We start from the raw sequence: 14,785 nt of genomic DNA, 5'->3' as shown, positions 1-14,785 counted from the left end.
TGCAAGAGCGTTTGACAATGCGTTGGGATCTACGATTGCAACCGTCGATACACCCTGTTCAAATTTTTGAATTTGCAAAACGGCCCGTTTCTCAAAACTTCGGTTAGGTACGATTTTCAGTCGGTCAACTTTAAGGTCGATTATCTCGATAACTCAATGGCGCGTTAGCAACATTTTGTTTGCCGTTGTCTCTTTTTACGTTAAGTCACGAAGCTATAAATTGCACAAAAAAGCACCGGTAGACACTTGTACGAATAGGTAATGAACATATTTTTTTAAATCATAGCGCGCTTGTAACAAGCAAACATGTCTATCGAAACGGGCGATGGTTGTTGATGGCTTCATAGATTTTTAAGCTATAAACGAAATCGCTGCGAGGCGACCATTGGTCGTTGTGAACTCACACTTTGTAATAGAGAAGCACCACGGTCGCTCCGTTGAGTTACTTTAGGGGGCCTACACCCTGCAGTGGGATCTCCACTGCAGGCCGACGTCCCCTCTCTCCAAATACATATAGATCAAGTGTGGTGTCGACCATTTGGGTCTAAGCATCACGTCAAGAAGTATATTAGAGTTGCAATTCAGACCATCGCATCAATCTACAATTCGAAACAGAAACCTGATTGAATACTTTTTGTGTTTGACGAGCATGTGGAGACCGCACCGTACCGACCGATTCTACGAAAGGTTGGTCGCTTGCAGTCGGTGAAGCCGTCGTTGAGTGGAGGATAATGAAATTTATGTGGTTTTGTGTTGCACTTCGTAGTTGGGTGCTCTGGTAGAGGGGGTGGAGAAGGAGAGCGGCTTCCTTTACAACTCGGACAAAAAGGAGCTGCTGGGCTCGATCTTGCCTCAGATTTTGCGCGACCTGACGCTGCATGGCGAGTGCACTATCCCGGTGGACACGGCCAACATCATCAATTTGAAGTTGCTCCCAACGCTGCAAGATCCGGCGCCTGTGTTCGAGTACCAGGCGCCAGTTGCGATTCGCGACCTGCGCGCTCTGCTCGAGAACAGCGGCGCGTTATTTGAGCATGTCGAGGATTTATGGTATTGCGTTCATGAACTGAGAGGCACAACGATTATGTGTTCCAATAGCTGAATGGGATTTAGCGCTGCAGCAGATTGTGCCGTTCATCGACGGCGTCCGGTACGTGAAGCGGATCAGTCTGGAGGCAGAGGTCGAAATAGCTATTGTGAAGAAATGCGTTCGACAGCTTCTCTACTACGGCTGCGTCACGCTGATCGACATTTTCCTGCACTCGAACATTTACACCAACACGCCGAAGATCGCAGTACTCGCGAACGACACCAAGCTCCAAGCAGAGTGTGCCGTGTACATCGCCAAATCCGGCCATGCGCCCCCGTCGTTCGCTCGCATCTTCGCCCTGTATTGCTCCGTCCAGCCGAGTTTGCGCATGAGCGATTTCTGCGTCGTGTATTCCGAGTCCCTCTCGCTTATCGACGTGCGGCGATTCATCACCTTTGGTCTCATCCATGGTTTCCTGAGGCGCGTGCATCGGTACCCCATCTGCATCGAACGCAACCTGCCCGGGTCTAGTCCGCAGCAGCAGCAACCGAACCAAGCACCACAGCAGCCGCAGCAGCAACCGAACCAAGCACCACAGCAGCCGCAGCAGCAACAAGGAGGCCAGCAGGTCGTCCGTATGCGTTGTCGACAAACTCCCCGTCGTTGTCTGGGATGAATCCCATCAGCGCAGCGCCAACGTCGACTCAGCCTGGTGAAGGAAGTGGAGCGCCAGGCGGGGGAAGCGGGAACGGCGCGGGCTCCAACGGCGCTGGAGGCAACGTGTCCTCGATATCGTCCACTAAGCGTGCAATGGCGAGCAAGGCGAATCAGCTGGAACAGGACGTGCTCCGGATGATGGACGGTGGCCACCACACGGACGAAATCTGCAGCAAGTTCTTGCTGCGCTTCACCGACGTCGAGTCGACCATTCAAATGACTCCGAACTGCTTTGCGGTGCACAAGTGAATGTTGTATCCGGACCCAGAACGCGACAACAAGAAAAAAAATCGGCGTCATATTTAAACTTCTTCCTCTTTCGTTCACAACTGAGCGAAGCTCTAGTCACCACAGACCTCGCATTAATATCATGCGTCTGGTATCCAAAACCGACTTGGGGTCCTGCTGTCGCAGTATCTGTCGTTCTTGGTGTCCATGATGGACAGTCCATTGTATGGTCCAATATATATCCACAGCTATTTACACGTAGGTATACACCACCTCGAACTTGCGCCGGATCTCCGAGCTTAAGACGGACAACAGAGTGGCCGAGCTGACGCTTGCTCACCAGCTTCTTGTCCATTATTCCCAAGTCAAGCTCTACAACATCAAGCGGCAATACAATATACAAATAGATTGATCACTACTGCAGTATTTGGACGCTGCATATCTTGGCACTAAAAAAATGCACGCACGTGGAAGGAGCTAATGCAAACGCCTTGCAGAAGTAGATCGTAATTAACCCTCATCATTTATAATAGTCTGTACAAATCGCTTTTAGGTGAGCCAAGAACAAATTGTTCTGAACAATGAGTAAGCGCTCCCCGACTCCCCCGCTGCAACCGGAGCATCCACGCAAACAGAGGCTGTTAGACCCCATTCCTGGGCTCAATACTGCAGAAGAAAAGGCTCCGGTTGAAGAGAAACCCGCTGTGCCAGCATCACCGGCGGAGGAAGCTACACCAAACACTTCACCCAAGATACAGAGGATGCCGGCAGTGCCATTGGTGGTTCAATACGTTGGCGAGAAGTTCTACGTGCGCGACTGCTACGAAGTGTATTTCCAGACACGAAACTCTTGGCAGAAAACAAGAGATGCGTGACGATAACAGGGACACCAGGAATCGGCAAGTCTGTCTTCTACGCGTACTGCTATGACCGATTTCGAGTTGAGTTAACCGACACATGGGTAGTCGCGGCGGCCTTCGAGAACTTCAGCTTCCGCAGAGGAATTCTCTCCGAAGATGGCACCAAGACGAAGCTGTATAAGTTTTCCCAATACGAAGAGCTGGAGGTAGCAGCGGATGAAACCAAGAAGAAGCTTCTATACCTGTGCGATGACTACGCGACACCAGATGATCGTGTTTACAAGTCCAAACGAAGGCTGGCAAAAGATTTCCAAAAAACCTGTTTGCGATTATTACATGCCACTTTGGACGCTTGAGGAGCTTCAAGAAGCTGCAGCTCTTCTCGACCTCCGTATGGACGATGCCGTTATCGCGGAAAGATTCAATAAGTTTGGGGGTGTAGCTCGCGAGTGTTTGTGCCTGGAGGCGGGGAAGCTGGACGTGATTGAACGTGATATTTTGGAGGAGATACAACAGTTTTCCAGTCCGGAAGAAGTTCGAAACATCCTTCTGGAAATCGGAAATACCAAATGTGCCTGCTTCTCTGTTTCACGAAACTATGCAGTAAATTTTCATTTCCCGATATCTGTGGCGCTGTGAATCTTCAAACACACCCAGCGACTGGTGGCAGCCTGGCGCCAGGATGCGATCCAGTCCCTCAAGATTCTACTCAGGACGCTAGCAAGGTAAAGGGGAATCTGGCAGAATCCCAAGACTCAAACGGTATCAAACAAGAAGCTCCGGTGCCCAGCACGATGGCTGGACTTCAAGGTGCATGGCTGGATCGCAAGACACCAAGGTACCCAGTAGGTCGCCAAGAGGGGCTAGCAGCGCCGCTTTCATGTTTTGCGTTGCTCTCAGAATTCAATTTGCTTTCTCAAGTGCATTGGTCGTCATAAAGTTAACTTGGGCGAGTGCCAAGTTTCCAGCTGGACCAAGAGTCGACCCGGGACCGCTCTTCAAGTGGGAGAAGACTCAAGCCACGGATGCCGAGTTTCCGCGTCGACGCCGACGGGGACGTCGAGGTGACGATCCCGCCGCCCGTGTAGCTGATCAGCGCGGCTGAGCTCGCGTCATGGGACCAAGAATCGCTCGTCAAGTGGCTGCGTGAGCGCCGCCGCTATCGTGAGGCGATTGAAGAGCGCTGCCGCATCAGCCAAGAGCCAGTGGCCTCGGTGCTGCGGAGTGTGCGCGCTTCTGTGAAGCCAAAGCTGCTCGACTACCTGGCCCGCTACGTGTTCCGACAGGACCGCGACACGATCGGTGACCAAGAGATCATGGACAAGATCAAGGAGCGAGTCGCCGAGGTGATGAACTGGTACATCCCGGACATCTTCGACTTCTTTAAGACCCACCTGAGAATGGACTTGAAGGAGCAGGATGTGGAGGCAAGGGTCGCCAAATACTTCGTCGACTTTGACCAGTTCATCGAGGAGCACGGGTTTGCGTCCATGCTCGCGGCCGGTGGTACGGACCGACCTGACTACCGCGACCGCATGAAGAATCGCTGCAAGTTGATTGTCGAAAACCTGTCGCCGGCCATGCTAAAAACCGAGATCAAGCGGTTGGTCTCGCTCCAGCATCGTGAGGCCAAGACGGACAACATTGCGTTGCATCAGCTGATTCTCACCCGTGCCAAGATGCAGCAGCGGTATCACCTGATGAAGCGCGAAGAGAAAGCTGACCGCAAGCAGCCTCTGAAACCGGACGGAGGCCGAGCGACACCGAAGCCGGACAACAGGAAGGCGGAGCCGAAGCTGGAAACCTCGAGGTCGCCGAGCAGCAGGCCCGGTGTGAACAACTCGGCCAAGACCCACCAAGCGCCGCCAAAAGACGGGTGCCTCTACTGCAAGGGGCCCCACCTTGTTCGCTTTTGTCCAACTGCTACGGAGGAGCAGAAGCAGCAGTGCTACCAGCGTCTGCGTGAATCGAAGGTGGCCAAGGTCAAGGCTGCTCGTGTTCGGCGTATCCCTGGTCACCACCAAGTGGTGGTCAACGACTTGGTGGAGTTGCCGTATCGGGCGGACACAGGCTCCGAGGTCAATGTGCTGTCAGCCAGTGCTGTTCGGGACCTCGCGGCATGTGGATCGCCGGTGGTCACCACTGCGATGGAGATGCCAGTGTTCCTGGAGCGAGTTGGAGGGGATCTCCTTGCCTGCAACACGTGCTGTGACGTGGACGTCGTGTTGAGTACGGCGGCTGGACCTGTTCATCTTCGCAGGGTTCACTGTGTAATTCTCGATGATGATGAAGAGCTGGGAAACCCAGCGCTGGTCTCGCTTGGCATCGACGTGGATCGCCAAATGGAACAGTTGGCAAGTGGAGGTGGTCTCGATGGTGATGACGGAGATGATATCCGTGGTGATCCTGAGATCGGCCGTGACTCCGACGCCGAGATGACTGAGTTTGTCAACGGTCTGCTCAATACGGCGGGTGCAAACGGCTTTCCGGAAGAAGAGATGCCGGCTCTGAGGCGCATAGTGCTGGACTACAAAGATATGTGGCGTTCGCGTCTGGGAGCAGATGAACCTGCGAGAGTGAAGCCATACCGCGTTACGCTGGAGGAAGGGGCACAGCCTATCCGCTGCAAGCCTCGGCGTTATTCGCCTTTCGCCAGTTCGTACACCAGCAACTACATGAGGGGGTTGGTTGCCAGCGGGTATGCCTACCCAAATAATGGTAGTCGCTGGTCAAGCGCAGTCGTCCCTGTGCAGAAGGCTGGTGGTGAGGAATTCCGTGTCACTTCGGATTATCGTCGCCTGAACAGCATTACAGTGCCGATTGCTGCCAGCGTGCCGAACCTGTCCGTCGTCTTGAGTCGTGTCAAAGGGGCGAAGGTCATCGGCAAGTTGTTCAACATGTTCAAGGGGTTCTGGCAGCTACCGCTACATGAAGACAGTCGTGAATATTTCAGCATTCAGACGGATGAGGGCGTGTTCACGCCAACTCGCGTTCCACAGGGAGGAGTGGACTCGGCGCTGCACTTCCAGTCCACCATGCAAGAGGCCTTTGCTGATCTAATCAATGACCATTTGCTCGTGTACGTGGATGATGTTATTCTGTTTGCGTCGACCTTTGAAGAGTATCTGGAGGTCCTCGAGAAGTTTTTCGCGCGCCTGCAAGAGCTGAATCTGAAGCTGAACGTGACGAAGAGCTGTCTTTATCAGCAAGAGGTGACCTGGTGCGGCAAGATTATTGATGGGAATGGAGTGACGCATGACCCGGCTCGCGTTGAGTCGTTGGTGTCATTGCCGCTGCCTCTCAACGCTGCTGAGCTTCAGCGTTTCCTATGTGCTGCAAACTGGCTAAGAGACTCGGTCGTTGACTATGGACGGGCTGTGGCTCCGTTGCAAGCTAAGTTCGATGCAGCGATGCAGGGACTGAGTCGTCGTAAGCGCCAAGCGGCTGGCGTGGAGATTTCGTGGAGTGAAGATGAGGTTGAGCAGTACAAAGCGTTTTTGAAGCGGCTTGCGAGCTCAGCAGCACTTTCGTTTCCTGATGACGATGCCGTGGTGTGCCTCAGCTCGGATGCTTCAGCGAGCGGATGGGCTGTTATCCTGACCCAAGTGAAGGACTGGAAGGATGGCGTCCCGATACACGAGCAGAGTCACGAACTGCTTGTTTGCAAAGGTGGTTCTTTCAAGGGATCACAATTGCATTGGTCTGTAGTGGAGAAAGAAGCCTACCCAGTTGTCTACGCAGCAACGGAGCTCGAGCACTTACTTCATCGGCCACTCGGATACCGTATTTTTACGGACCACGCCAATCTGATCCAGATATTTTGCCCGAGCAGCGATCTCAAGAAGCACGTTCGGGGCAAATTGCAGCGCTGGTCATTGAAGCGCGCTGGGACTCGCTATGAGATTGAGCACGTGCGTGGCGAGGATAACCGCTGGGCTGATTAGGTGTCGAGGTGGCCAGTGCGCGAGGACGTAGAGGTTGTGGTGAAGGCCAAGGCTATGAGGACTAGGAGCCAAGCATCACCTAGTCAGTTGCGTCCTCTGCAAGACGATGATTTTGAGTGGCCATCTCCAGAAGCTGTCCGTGAAGCTCAACAACGTTACTACCGTGCACTACCAGCTTCGTCGGAAGAACGAGAAGGTCTTCAGTATGTCGACGGCAAGGTGTGGATTCCCCGCCAGGCGAAGGATTTGCTGACTCGTGTGCTGGTTGTAGCTCATTGTGGTATTCAAGCTCACCTAGGGGTCCAGGTGATGTTGAACCAGCTTCAGGGCTCGTATGCCATTGACAACGTCCGCGAAGTCGTGACACGATTTGTCAACGGATGTCTTCTCTGCAAGCACATCAAGGGAGGGAAGCTGGTGCAGCGTCCCTGGTCAGAGACAGCGACGGCTACCAAGCGAAATGAGGTGCTACACATGGACTATATCTCAATGGGAGACAGCTATGGAAGTACGAAGTATGTACTCGTTCTCAAAGACGAGCTAACTCACTTCTGTGATGATTGCCTGTGATTCTCCAACCAGTGATGTCGCTGTCACCGCCATTTTGGACTGGCACAAGCGGTATGGCCTCCCAGCGAAGTGGGTCTCCGATAATGGAAGCGATTTCAAGAGTCTAGTGATGGCTGAGCTGGCCACGCGGCTTCGTGGGATGCAAAGTTTCGTGCCTGTGTATTCACCCTGGATCAACGGCACCGTTGAACGGATCAATCGAGACTTGTTGCAAGTCGTCCGTGCGTTACTGCTGGAATTGGAGCTGGACACACACACTTGGGAGTTCCTGTTGCCAATTGTACAGGCAAATCTGAACCAGAGCGCTGTTGCTTCACTTGGCAATAAGGCGCCAATGGAGCTGTTCACGGGTCTTCCGGTCACGACACCGCTGGACACCTGTTTGCTTCCTGATAGCGATTCGCAGTTGCAGCACGTCGACCTGAGCAACGTGGAGGCGTTCCTGCACCAACTCCGTGCAATTTTTCACTTGATGCACATGGACGCGGTTGATCGCAAGGAGAGGCGCCGACTGTATCAACAAACTCAAAAGAAAGGGGACATCTGCAATTTTTCTGCTGGCGATTTCGTCCTCTGGTCTGGCGTGGACGCGCGACTGGAGAGCGGCAAGCTCCTAGTCCGGTGGGTCGGACCTTTTCAAGCGGAGGAGGTCAAGTCGCACTCGTTCCTGATACGTCACTTGCTGACGCGAGCGGTTCATGAAGTCCATGGATCTCGCTTGAAATTCTACCACGACCCCAGCCTGGAGCTCTCGGAGGAGCTAGTGGAACATATTACCAAGCAGGGCATTGTGCTCGGCGTTGAAACCATCCTCCAACACCGGTTCAACGAGACGTCCCGTCAACACGAGCTGCTGATTTCATGGGTTGAGCTCGAGTCCATTGAAGACTCATGGGAACCGCTCGACGTTATGTTAGCAGACATCCCGACTAAGGTGAAGGAGTATGCTGCGAGCCAAGACGACGCGGAGCTACGGGGTCTGTGCGGTCTCCAAGCTGCGTCACAGCAGTAGACGAGTTCGTCTACATGTGTCGACAATTGTGCTGGACTGTGTTTTGGTGGGCGGTGTGGCGCTGTGAATCTTCAAACACACCCAGCGACTGGTGGCAGCCTGGCGCCAGGATGCGATCCAGTCCCTCAAGATTCTACTCAGGACGCTAGCAAGGTAAAGGGGAATCTGGCAGAATCCCAAGACTCAAACGGTATCAAACAAGAAGCTCCGGTGCCCAGCACGATGGCTGGACTTCAAGGTGCATGGCTGGATCGCAAGACACCAAGGTACCCAGTAGGTCGCCAAGAGGGGCTAGCAGCAGGGTGCGGAGGGATAGCTAGCGCCGCTTTCATGTTTTGCGTTGCTCTCAGAATTCAATTTGCTTTCTCAAGTGCATTGGTCGTCATAATATCTCGTGAGCAAATAACCCGATTCCTGTGCTGCAGGTAGCAAATTCAAGTGCGTGATCGGCGCTTCTTGCTGCAATTTTTACAGCTCGCCACCGCTCCTTATAATGAAGCTAGCGAGGGCTCCTGGCGCTAGAATTTGAGGCTCACCACATTTTCCTCCGCAATTCATCGGCTATATGTCGCCTTACCCACAAGAAGGTATTGTTGGGATCGCCTTCATTCACATCGTCCAGGAAAAATGATTGTGCGCGTGGAAGCGTTGTTTTAGGCTCGCAACGACAGCAATGATGATGATGGGTTATCTACCCTTCCGCACAGTGAGTCCGGGACGTCGACAAGTATCCAGTCGAAGACCCCAGGCAAATAACAGCCATTGCCCCTTTTTAGCCAATAATAGGTCAGTAGCACGCGCAAGTCCTTTACAGCTCATTGCTTCAGAAGTCTCCCTCAACTTCCCTCGTCGCTCAAGAAACAACATGCGCTGCCACAGAGGCTTCTGGGCCTACGCAGGCGACAAAGGCACCGAAATCTCGGACAGCGCTGCACGCTTCGCGTAAGAACAAGCCTCTCAAGCGCAGCCAGGTGCCAACAGGGCGGCAGAGAATTGGCTGTGAACGCGGGCTGGAAGGGCTCTGAAGAAGCGCTGGGAGGGGGAGACAGCGGAGATTCGGCAGGATTACATACAGAAGAACCCTGGCGCTACCTTTTTGCTGGACGACAACCCGCTGGGCTTCGCAGATGGCCGGCAGGATCGCCGGCGCTATCCTCGAATGGTGCGAGCCGACATCGCTACGCCTCTGATACTGCAGGAAGAGGCTCCGGTAGCACCAGCTACGACACGGACACCCGTCGACACTCAGTGTCGAGAACAAGTTGATGAATTTAAGAGCTACCAGGACGAGCTGCTGCGGGCTGCGTTCGTGGCCGAAGTGACAGCGCTTGCGCACGCAGTCCGAACGAAGGACGTTAGCCGAGTTGTGTCACGTTCGGTGGCAGTAGTAGAATGTATGGGCGCCCAAATTGCAGCAAGTTTATCCCCCGATTCAAGAGCTCGTGTTGTGGGAATCATCCGTGACGTGACAGCGTATATGCAAGCTGCACGAACACAGCTGACTATGCACTCTGATGAAGAGGCGGATGGCGCGCTTCATGAAACGCAGACTAGCGCAGCTGCCGCTAACTCAGCACTGAGCAACTACGTGCGTGATACCATTCAAGTTAACCCAGACTTCAAGGCCATGCACGAGGGCAGGGAAAACTACACGACCAGCAGCACCAATAACTTGCAGGAGTTATATTGGCTAGGAAAAGTTCCCTCGGTGCGAACTTTGCAAGCTAGTCCAGGCTCGCCTGCTGCGTCAAGTGATGCATCGGCTACATCAACTACGGTGTGTCAGGCAGGGGCGTCTGTCGAGAGACTCAATGGATCGGTTGCTGAGGGCGCAGCTAATAGCAGCAACGATGCTCAGATATCACCCTCGGCTCAATCAAAACCTACCACTATTACATCTCGCAAACGCCCCCGGTTGCTCGAAGGAAAGCAGCGATCCGCCACGACAAATTCAAAGCCACACGCAACCAGCGGAAAAGCGCAACCGGCTGGTAATGCGGCAGATGATGAAGATAGCGCGTATGAGCCAAGCATTGCGGAGGAAAGTGACGTGAATGATGACGATGTGGACCCACCGAATCGGTTTTTCAGAAAGCGCATGTCAAAAAATGATCCTCTGATAGTGTGGACCGATCTCGAAGATGACGATCACCCCCGAACAGTGCACGTTTACCCTGTGGATTTGGATAGCTTGCAGACTGGTGCTTGGTTGAACCAAACTGCGCTGGATTATTTTATCTATCGCTATATGGAGCGAGTTAAATGATTTGTAGTTGGATGGCCTGTCATGTGACGAAGGGCCACGAACAGGCAGCACCAGACGATCGCGCGCTGGTGATCGGCTTGACGGACGAGTAGTGTGGTGGACATCGGCCAGATCGGGTCTGATGTACGACAGGAGGCGTGTGGTGAAGAGGGTAAGCCAGTGGACTAGTGCCACCGGCTGAAGGCGGTCGCTCAGCAAGTAGTGGGAGGTTGAAGTTGGCGATGGCGACGACAGAAGATCGCAGGGCGTGGGGCGACACGACGGGACAAAGGCGAGGGAGTATACGAGTGAGGAGAGGCGAGGTCAAAGACAGGAACGTGAGGCTGTGAGGCCACGAGCACGGAGAAGGAGTCGAAGAGGGAGAAGTCCAGTAGGTAGGCAGGCGCCCGTGCGTAGGAGTAGATACAGCGGGGATAGGATTGAGTAGGAGGATACCGAGCGGCGGTCGGCCGACTCGACCCTCAGTTGCGGTTTTCACAGGATTGTGGAGAGTCAAGACTAATATACACGAGTTGCGCCGAACGCACGGGTTTCCGGTCTTTGGAGCAGCGACGAAGAGCGTCGGCCAAAGCGACGGCAATAGCGAAGGTATGGCAGTGGTAGGCCAGTGCACAGATGAGGGCAGTGTTAGGGTAGGGCGGCAGGACTGTGGAGAGAGACCACAGGGGCTGTGGTGTTGGAGCACCTCGGCCGAGTGGTGCGGAGCTCGCATGTGCCAGTGTGCGAAGGGCTCTTGCTGCCTGCTGTATATAACCGGGCTTTATGAGCTGGGAACAGCTAGTGGGGCTACCCGACCACTAGTGCTTATAACGTTTCCTCCTAGCCATCCCTATCCTAGCCATGCGTGCAGGCCAGTAACGTCTGGTCGACACTGAACGGCCTCGCACTGGAAGAGACCCTGCTTACCGAGACGCTCCCTAGGTGCTTAGGTGAGCAGCTTGTGTTAACGATCTCCCTCCGACGCGGTGTAAGAAGAAGGACACCCGGAGTGGAGATAACGGCATGGTGGTCATGACAGGAGCCTTCCGGGCAGTGTCCATGAGTGGCGCTGGCGGCTTGGCTTCAGTGGGCTGAGCCCGTGGCGGAAAGAGAGGAAACGGAAACGATAAGGAGACGAGAAGTGTACGATGGGCTAACGATCTTTGTATTACGGTAACAGAGAACTAGCGACGGAATGACGACCGAGGGAATGATGGCACGTGACGAACGCGCTCAACGCCGAGCTGCGTCGGCGGAGCGAGCGGCGACGGAGGCGGCGAAGCAACAGCGGCTTCCCCAGCAACCGACGACGGTGACGACTTTGGAAACGGAAGACGGCGCCACGGTGACGCTGAGTACGGAGGAGATACGCCGTCCGACGGGCAACACGCCCGTGGCAGCAGGCGGTGCTGGACAACGCGACCTTGGCGGAGGTCAAGATGGCGACCCTCCAGCTGGACAAGGCGACGGTTCGAGCGGCGGTGGCAGCTGTCGCGAGAACACGAGTACGGCTGGTCAGCAGACCAACACGGACACGAACACGAACGCGGACACGACGATGGAGGAGAGGACGGCGGACTTGAAGGGGAGTGGCGGTGCCGGAGCGGGACACGCACCACCACCTCCACCTCAACCACGTCCAGCAGCGGCGGCGGCATCGCGTGGGCATGGTCCGTCGCGTGAGAGTGCTCCTCAGCGGCCGATCATCGTCCGCGAGAAGGCCAAAGCGCTGAAGTTGAAGAAGTTCAAGGGATTGGACGACTCCATGCCCGTGACGATGTGGCTCAAGACGGTGCGCGCGGAGGTCAGGCGCCAGGCTGTGTCGATGGGCGTCACGTGGCAAGAAAAGCAGCTATACCACAAGGTCGCCTCGCACCGCGAAGGCGAGGCGCAGCGCTGGTTCGCTACGGTGCTGGAGGCCGTGCCGGAAGACGAGGAGAACATCAGCACCCTGGCCGGAATGCTGCGCGCCAAGTACATGACGCAACGCACCGGGCCAGAGGTGGTCGACCTACTCAACGCGAGACAACAGATGAGAGGAGAGCGGTTGATTGAGTACGCGCAGTCGCTGCGCGAGATCGGCGAGCGCGGCGACGTCGGAGAAGATTGGCTGGTGAACGCCTTCTTGAAGGGGATGAGCAGCCCCGAGGGCGCGACCCATGTGCGAGGCCACAGGCCTCAGACGCTGGATGAAGCAGTGAGCCTGGTGGTGCCCCACATCGGCGAGTATGGCGAGGGGTATGGTGTCGGGTTGGAGACGGCGATGGAGCGCTGGGATGAGCGCGAGACGTCGAGCGGACGCGGGCCCGTGCAGGGGGCCGCGAAGAGAGCCGGCGGCCAGGAACAGTCTGGGCTGGCAGGGAACTACGGGAGTGTGGTGACTGGCTACGGGCCCATGTGGGGCACGGCAGCGAGCCCGCCTAGGTACGACACGGAGGGCAGGCAGGTGAGCTCTGGAGGAGCCAGTGCGACCGAGTGGTGGAAGGCGGTACCGCCAGGGTTCCAGCTGGTGCCCGCGGGAACGGTGGGTACACCAGTGGGTACACGTGGCAGTTTGGGAGACGGTTCGAAATTTCGAACGGCCAGCAGTGACCAGTACGGGACGAGGGGAAAACGGCCAGCAACGGCTGTGGACCAGAACACTAAGCAAGCGGCCAAGACGCTCAAGGTTGAGGGCAAGTACGGCGGCGATGGAGCGAGTGGCGGGCTGTCCAACCCCGCGCTTGCGACGCGTGAGGGCAGGATGATAAACCAGAAGCGTTATCGGCAGCGGCAAGCGCAGCCACGGCGCGAGTTCACGCCTCGGCCGGGCACGGAGTGCTACTACTGCGGACGCACTGGGCACTTTGTGCGGTACTGCGAGGTGAAGACAGCGGATCGCAACACCAGCGGCGTGAACACGGCCGCTGACGCGAAGGAGAACACTACGGAGGAGTCGGGAAACGGCCCGCGAGCGTAAGGGCCCCGGCCTTACGGCTCGCAGGCACAGGACCGGGTAAGACGGCGAGGAAGCCGTTCGTGGAACGGCAAGGACGGCGACGAGATGGCGGTCGAGACGAAGACCGTGGTCGAGAACGCGGACGACCCCGACGACGTCGAGGACGTCGAGGACAACGATGGCGCTTCGAGTCTGGGGATGGCGCGGCGGAGAATGACGCGCGCGAGCGCGGTGGAGAGACCGACGGTACGAGCGGAACTGGGGATGGCGCGAGAAGCGCTGGACTCAGCGAATACGGAATGAGCGGCTTAAGACTGGTGATGACGCCGAACGGCAAGTGGCGGTGGCCTCCAAGCCCAACGCCAAGGACAGCAACAGCGGAGCGTCGACGAAGAAGCGCGTGCAGTTCGCGGACAACGCGGAGGGCGGTGATGAGAAGCCGTCGGCGAAGGACGCGAAGAGCACCACGGAGGCGACATGCAGCTGCGCCGCGGTGGCGGACCACGACGGTGGGGCGGTGAACGCGATGGTGGTCCAGTGCGCGGAAGGGAAGCGCGTGGTGATCGACTACGGCAAGTTGAGGACGACGGATGGCGGTCGGATCGACGGCAAGCCGGACGAGGAAGAACTACGGAAGAAGGTGGACGCGCAGCTGGCCGCAGCGCTGGCGGCGTTCGAGCGGTCAGTGGATCGGTCAACGCGGGCGGCTACGAGTACGAAGGGCTCGAAGGGCCCCGCGGACGAGATGAGTGCGGGAGACACGAGCAGTGGGGACACCAACAGCGTGACGGACAACACGCTGAAGGCGGAGCTGCGCGTGCGTGACAAGGAACAAGGGCGAGTACTGCTGGTGAAGGCCCGGCAGCAAGCGCGTGACGAGGCGACGAAGCAGGAGATGGAGCAGCAGCTCCACAAGTGACGAAAGCGGCTCGATCACACCAAGGCGCGTCGAGAGCGGCGTGCTGAGCGTGAACGGATGGCGGCTGAACTGGCGAAGAGCGGCGCTGCGGCGACAGCGGCGTAACCATCTTTCAACACCTTCTCTCGGGCTCGGAGTTCCTGCAGCGCCTGAGCTGCACGGGCACTCCAGCTCAACGCTTCTCGAAACCTGTCGCTCGGCTCGGGCATGACCCCATCCGACCCTACAGTCACACCGTCTGCCAGCCGTCCTTGTCCTTCCTTGGGGGCTTGCTCGTGCGTTGATAGACCTTGCGGTGGCGGAGTCGAATCGACGAGAGGAT

At 56.3% G+C, this 14,785-nt stretch overlaps 7 protein-coding genes across 7 annotated transcripts; all 7 read left to right on the top strand.

Annotated features, from left to right (window-relative positions):
- Positions 1 to 306: 306 nt before the first annotated feature.
- On the top strand, positions 307 to 1,996 carry PHYSODRAFT_297677 (hypothetical protein; the record flags this gene model as incomplete). Its single annotated transcript, XM_009523373.1, has 5 exons — positions 307 to 328; positions 783 to 1,050; positions 1,114 to 1,150; positions 1,218 to 1,665; positions 1,722 to 1,996. The coding sequence occupies 5 exons, from the start codon at positions 307 to 309 to the stop codon at positions 1,994 to 1,996; spliced, it is 1,050 nt and encodes a 349-aa protein (XP_009521668.1).
- A 2,005-nt stretch (positions 1,997 to 4,001) lies between these two features.
- On the top strand, positions 4,002 to 4,394 carry PHYSODRAFT_434107 (hypothetical protein; the record flags this gene model as incomplete). The annotated part of the gene is made up of 1 exon (XM_009523372.1): positions 4,002 to 4,394. A coding segment is annotated over one exon (393 nt), but the record flags the coding sequence as incomplete, so codon positions are not given.
- A 285-nt stretch (positions 4,395 to 4,679) lies between these two features.
- Positions 4,680 to 4,997, top strand: PHYSODRAFT_436512 (hypothetical protein; the record flags this gene model as incomplete). Its single annotated transcript, XM_009523371.1, has 1 exon — positions 4,680 to 4,997. A coding segment is annotated over one exon (318 nt), but the record flags the coding sequence as incomplete, so codon positions are not given.
- On the top strand, positions 4,989 to 5,420 carry PHYSODRAFT_482594 (hypothetical protein; the record flags this gene model as incomplete). The annotated part of the gene is made up of 1 exon (XM_009523370.1): positions 4,989 to 5,420. A coding segment is annotated over one exon (432 nt), but the record flags the coding sequence as incomplete, so codon positions are not given.
- Positions 5,421 to 9,520: 4,100 nt separating this feature from the next.
- PHYSODRAFT_436177 (hypothetical protein) lies at positions 9,521 to 9,931 on the top strand (the record flags this gene model as incomplete). Its single annotated transcript, XM_009523369.1, has 1 exon — positions 9,521 to 9,931. A coding segment is annotated over one exon (411 nt), but the record flags the coding sequence as incomplete, so codon positions are not given.
- A 2,500-nt stretch (positions 9,932 to 12,431) lies between these two features.
- PHYSODRAFT_478292 (hypothetical protein) lies at positions 12,432 to 12,839 on the top strand (the record flags this gene model as incomplete). Its single annotated transcript, XM_009523368.1, has 1 exon — positions 12,432 to 12,839. A coding segment is annotated over one exon (408 nt), but the record flags the coding sequence as incomplete, so codon positions are not given.
- Positions 12,840 to 12,923: 84 nt separating this feature from the next.
- On the top strand, positions 12,924 to 13,079 carry PHYSODRAFT_437996 (hypothetical protein; the record flags this gene model as incomplete). The annotated part of the gene is made up of 1 exon (XM_009523367.1): positions 12,924 to 13,079. A coding segment is annotated over one exon (156 nt), but the record flags the coding sequence as incomplete, so codon positions are not given.
- Positions 13,080 to 14,785: the final 1,706 nt, after the last annotated feature.

Source organism: Phytophthora sojae (assembly GCF_000149755.1).
Source record: "Phytophthora sojae unplaced genomic scaffold PHYSOscaffold_2, whole genome shotgun sequence".
NCBI lineage: Eukaryota > Oomycota > Peronosporomycetes > Peronosporales > Peronosporaceae > Phytophthora > Phytophthora sojae.
Note: the sequence above shows the minus strand (reverse complement) of the source record. Positions and strands in the feature narration are given on the sequence as shown.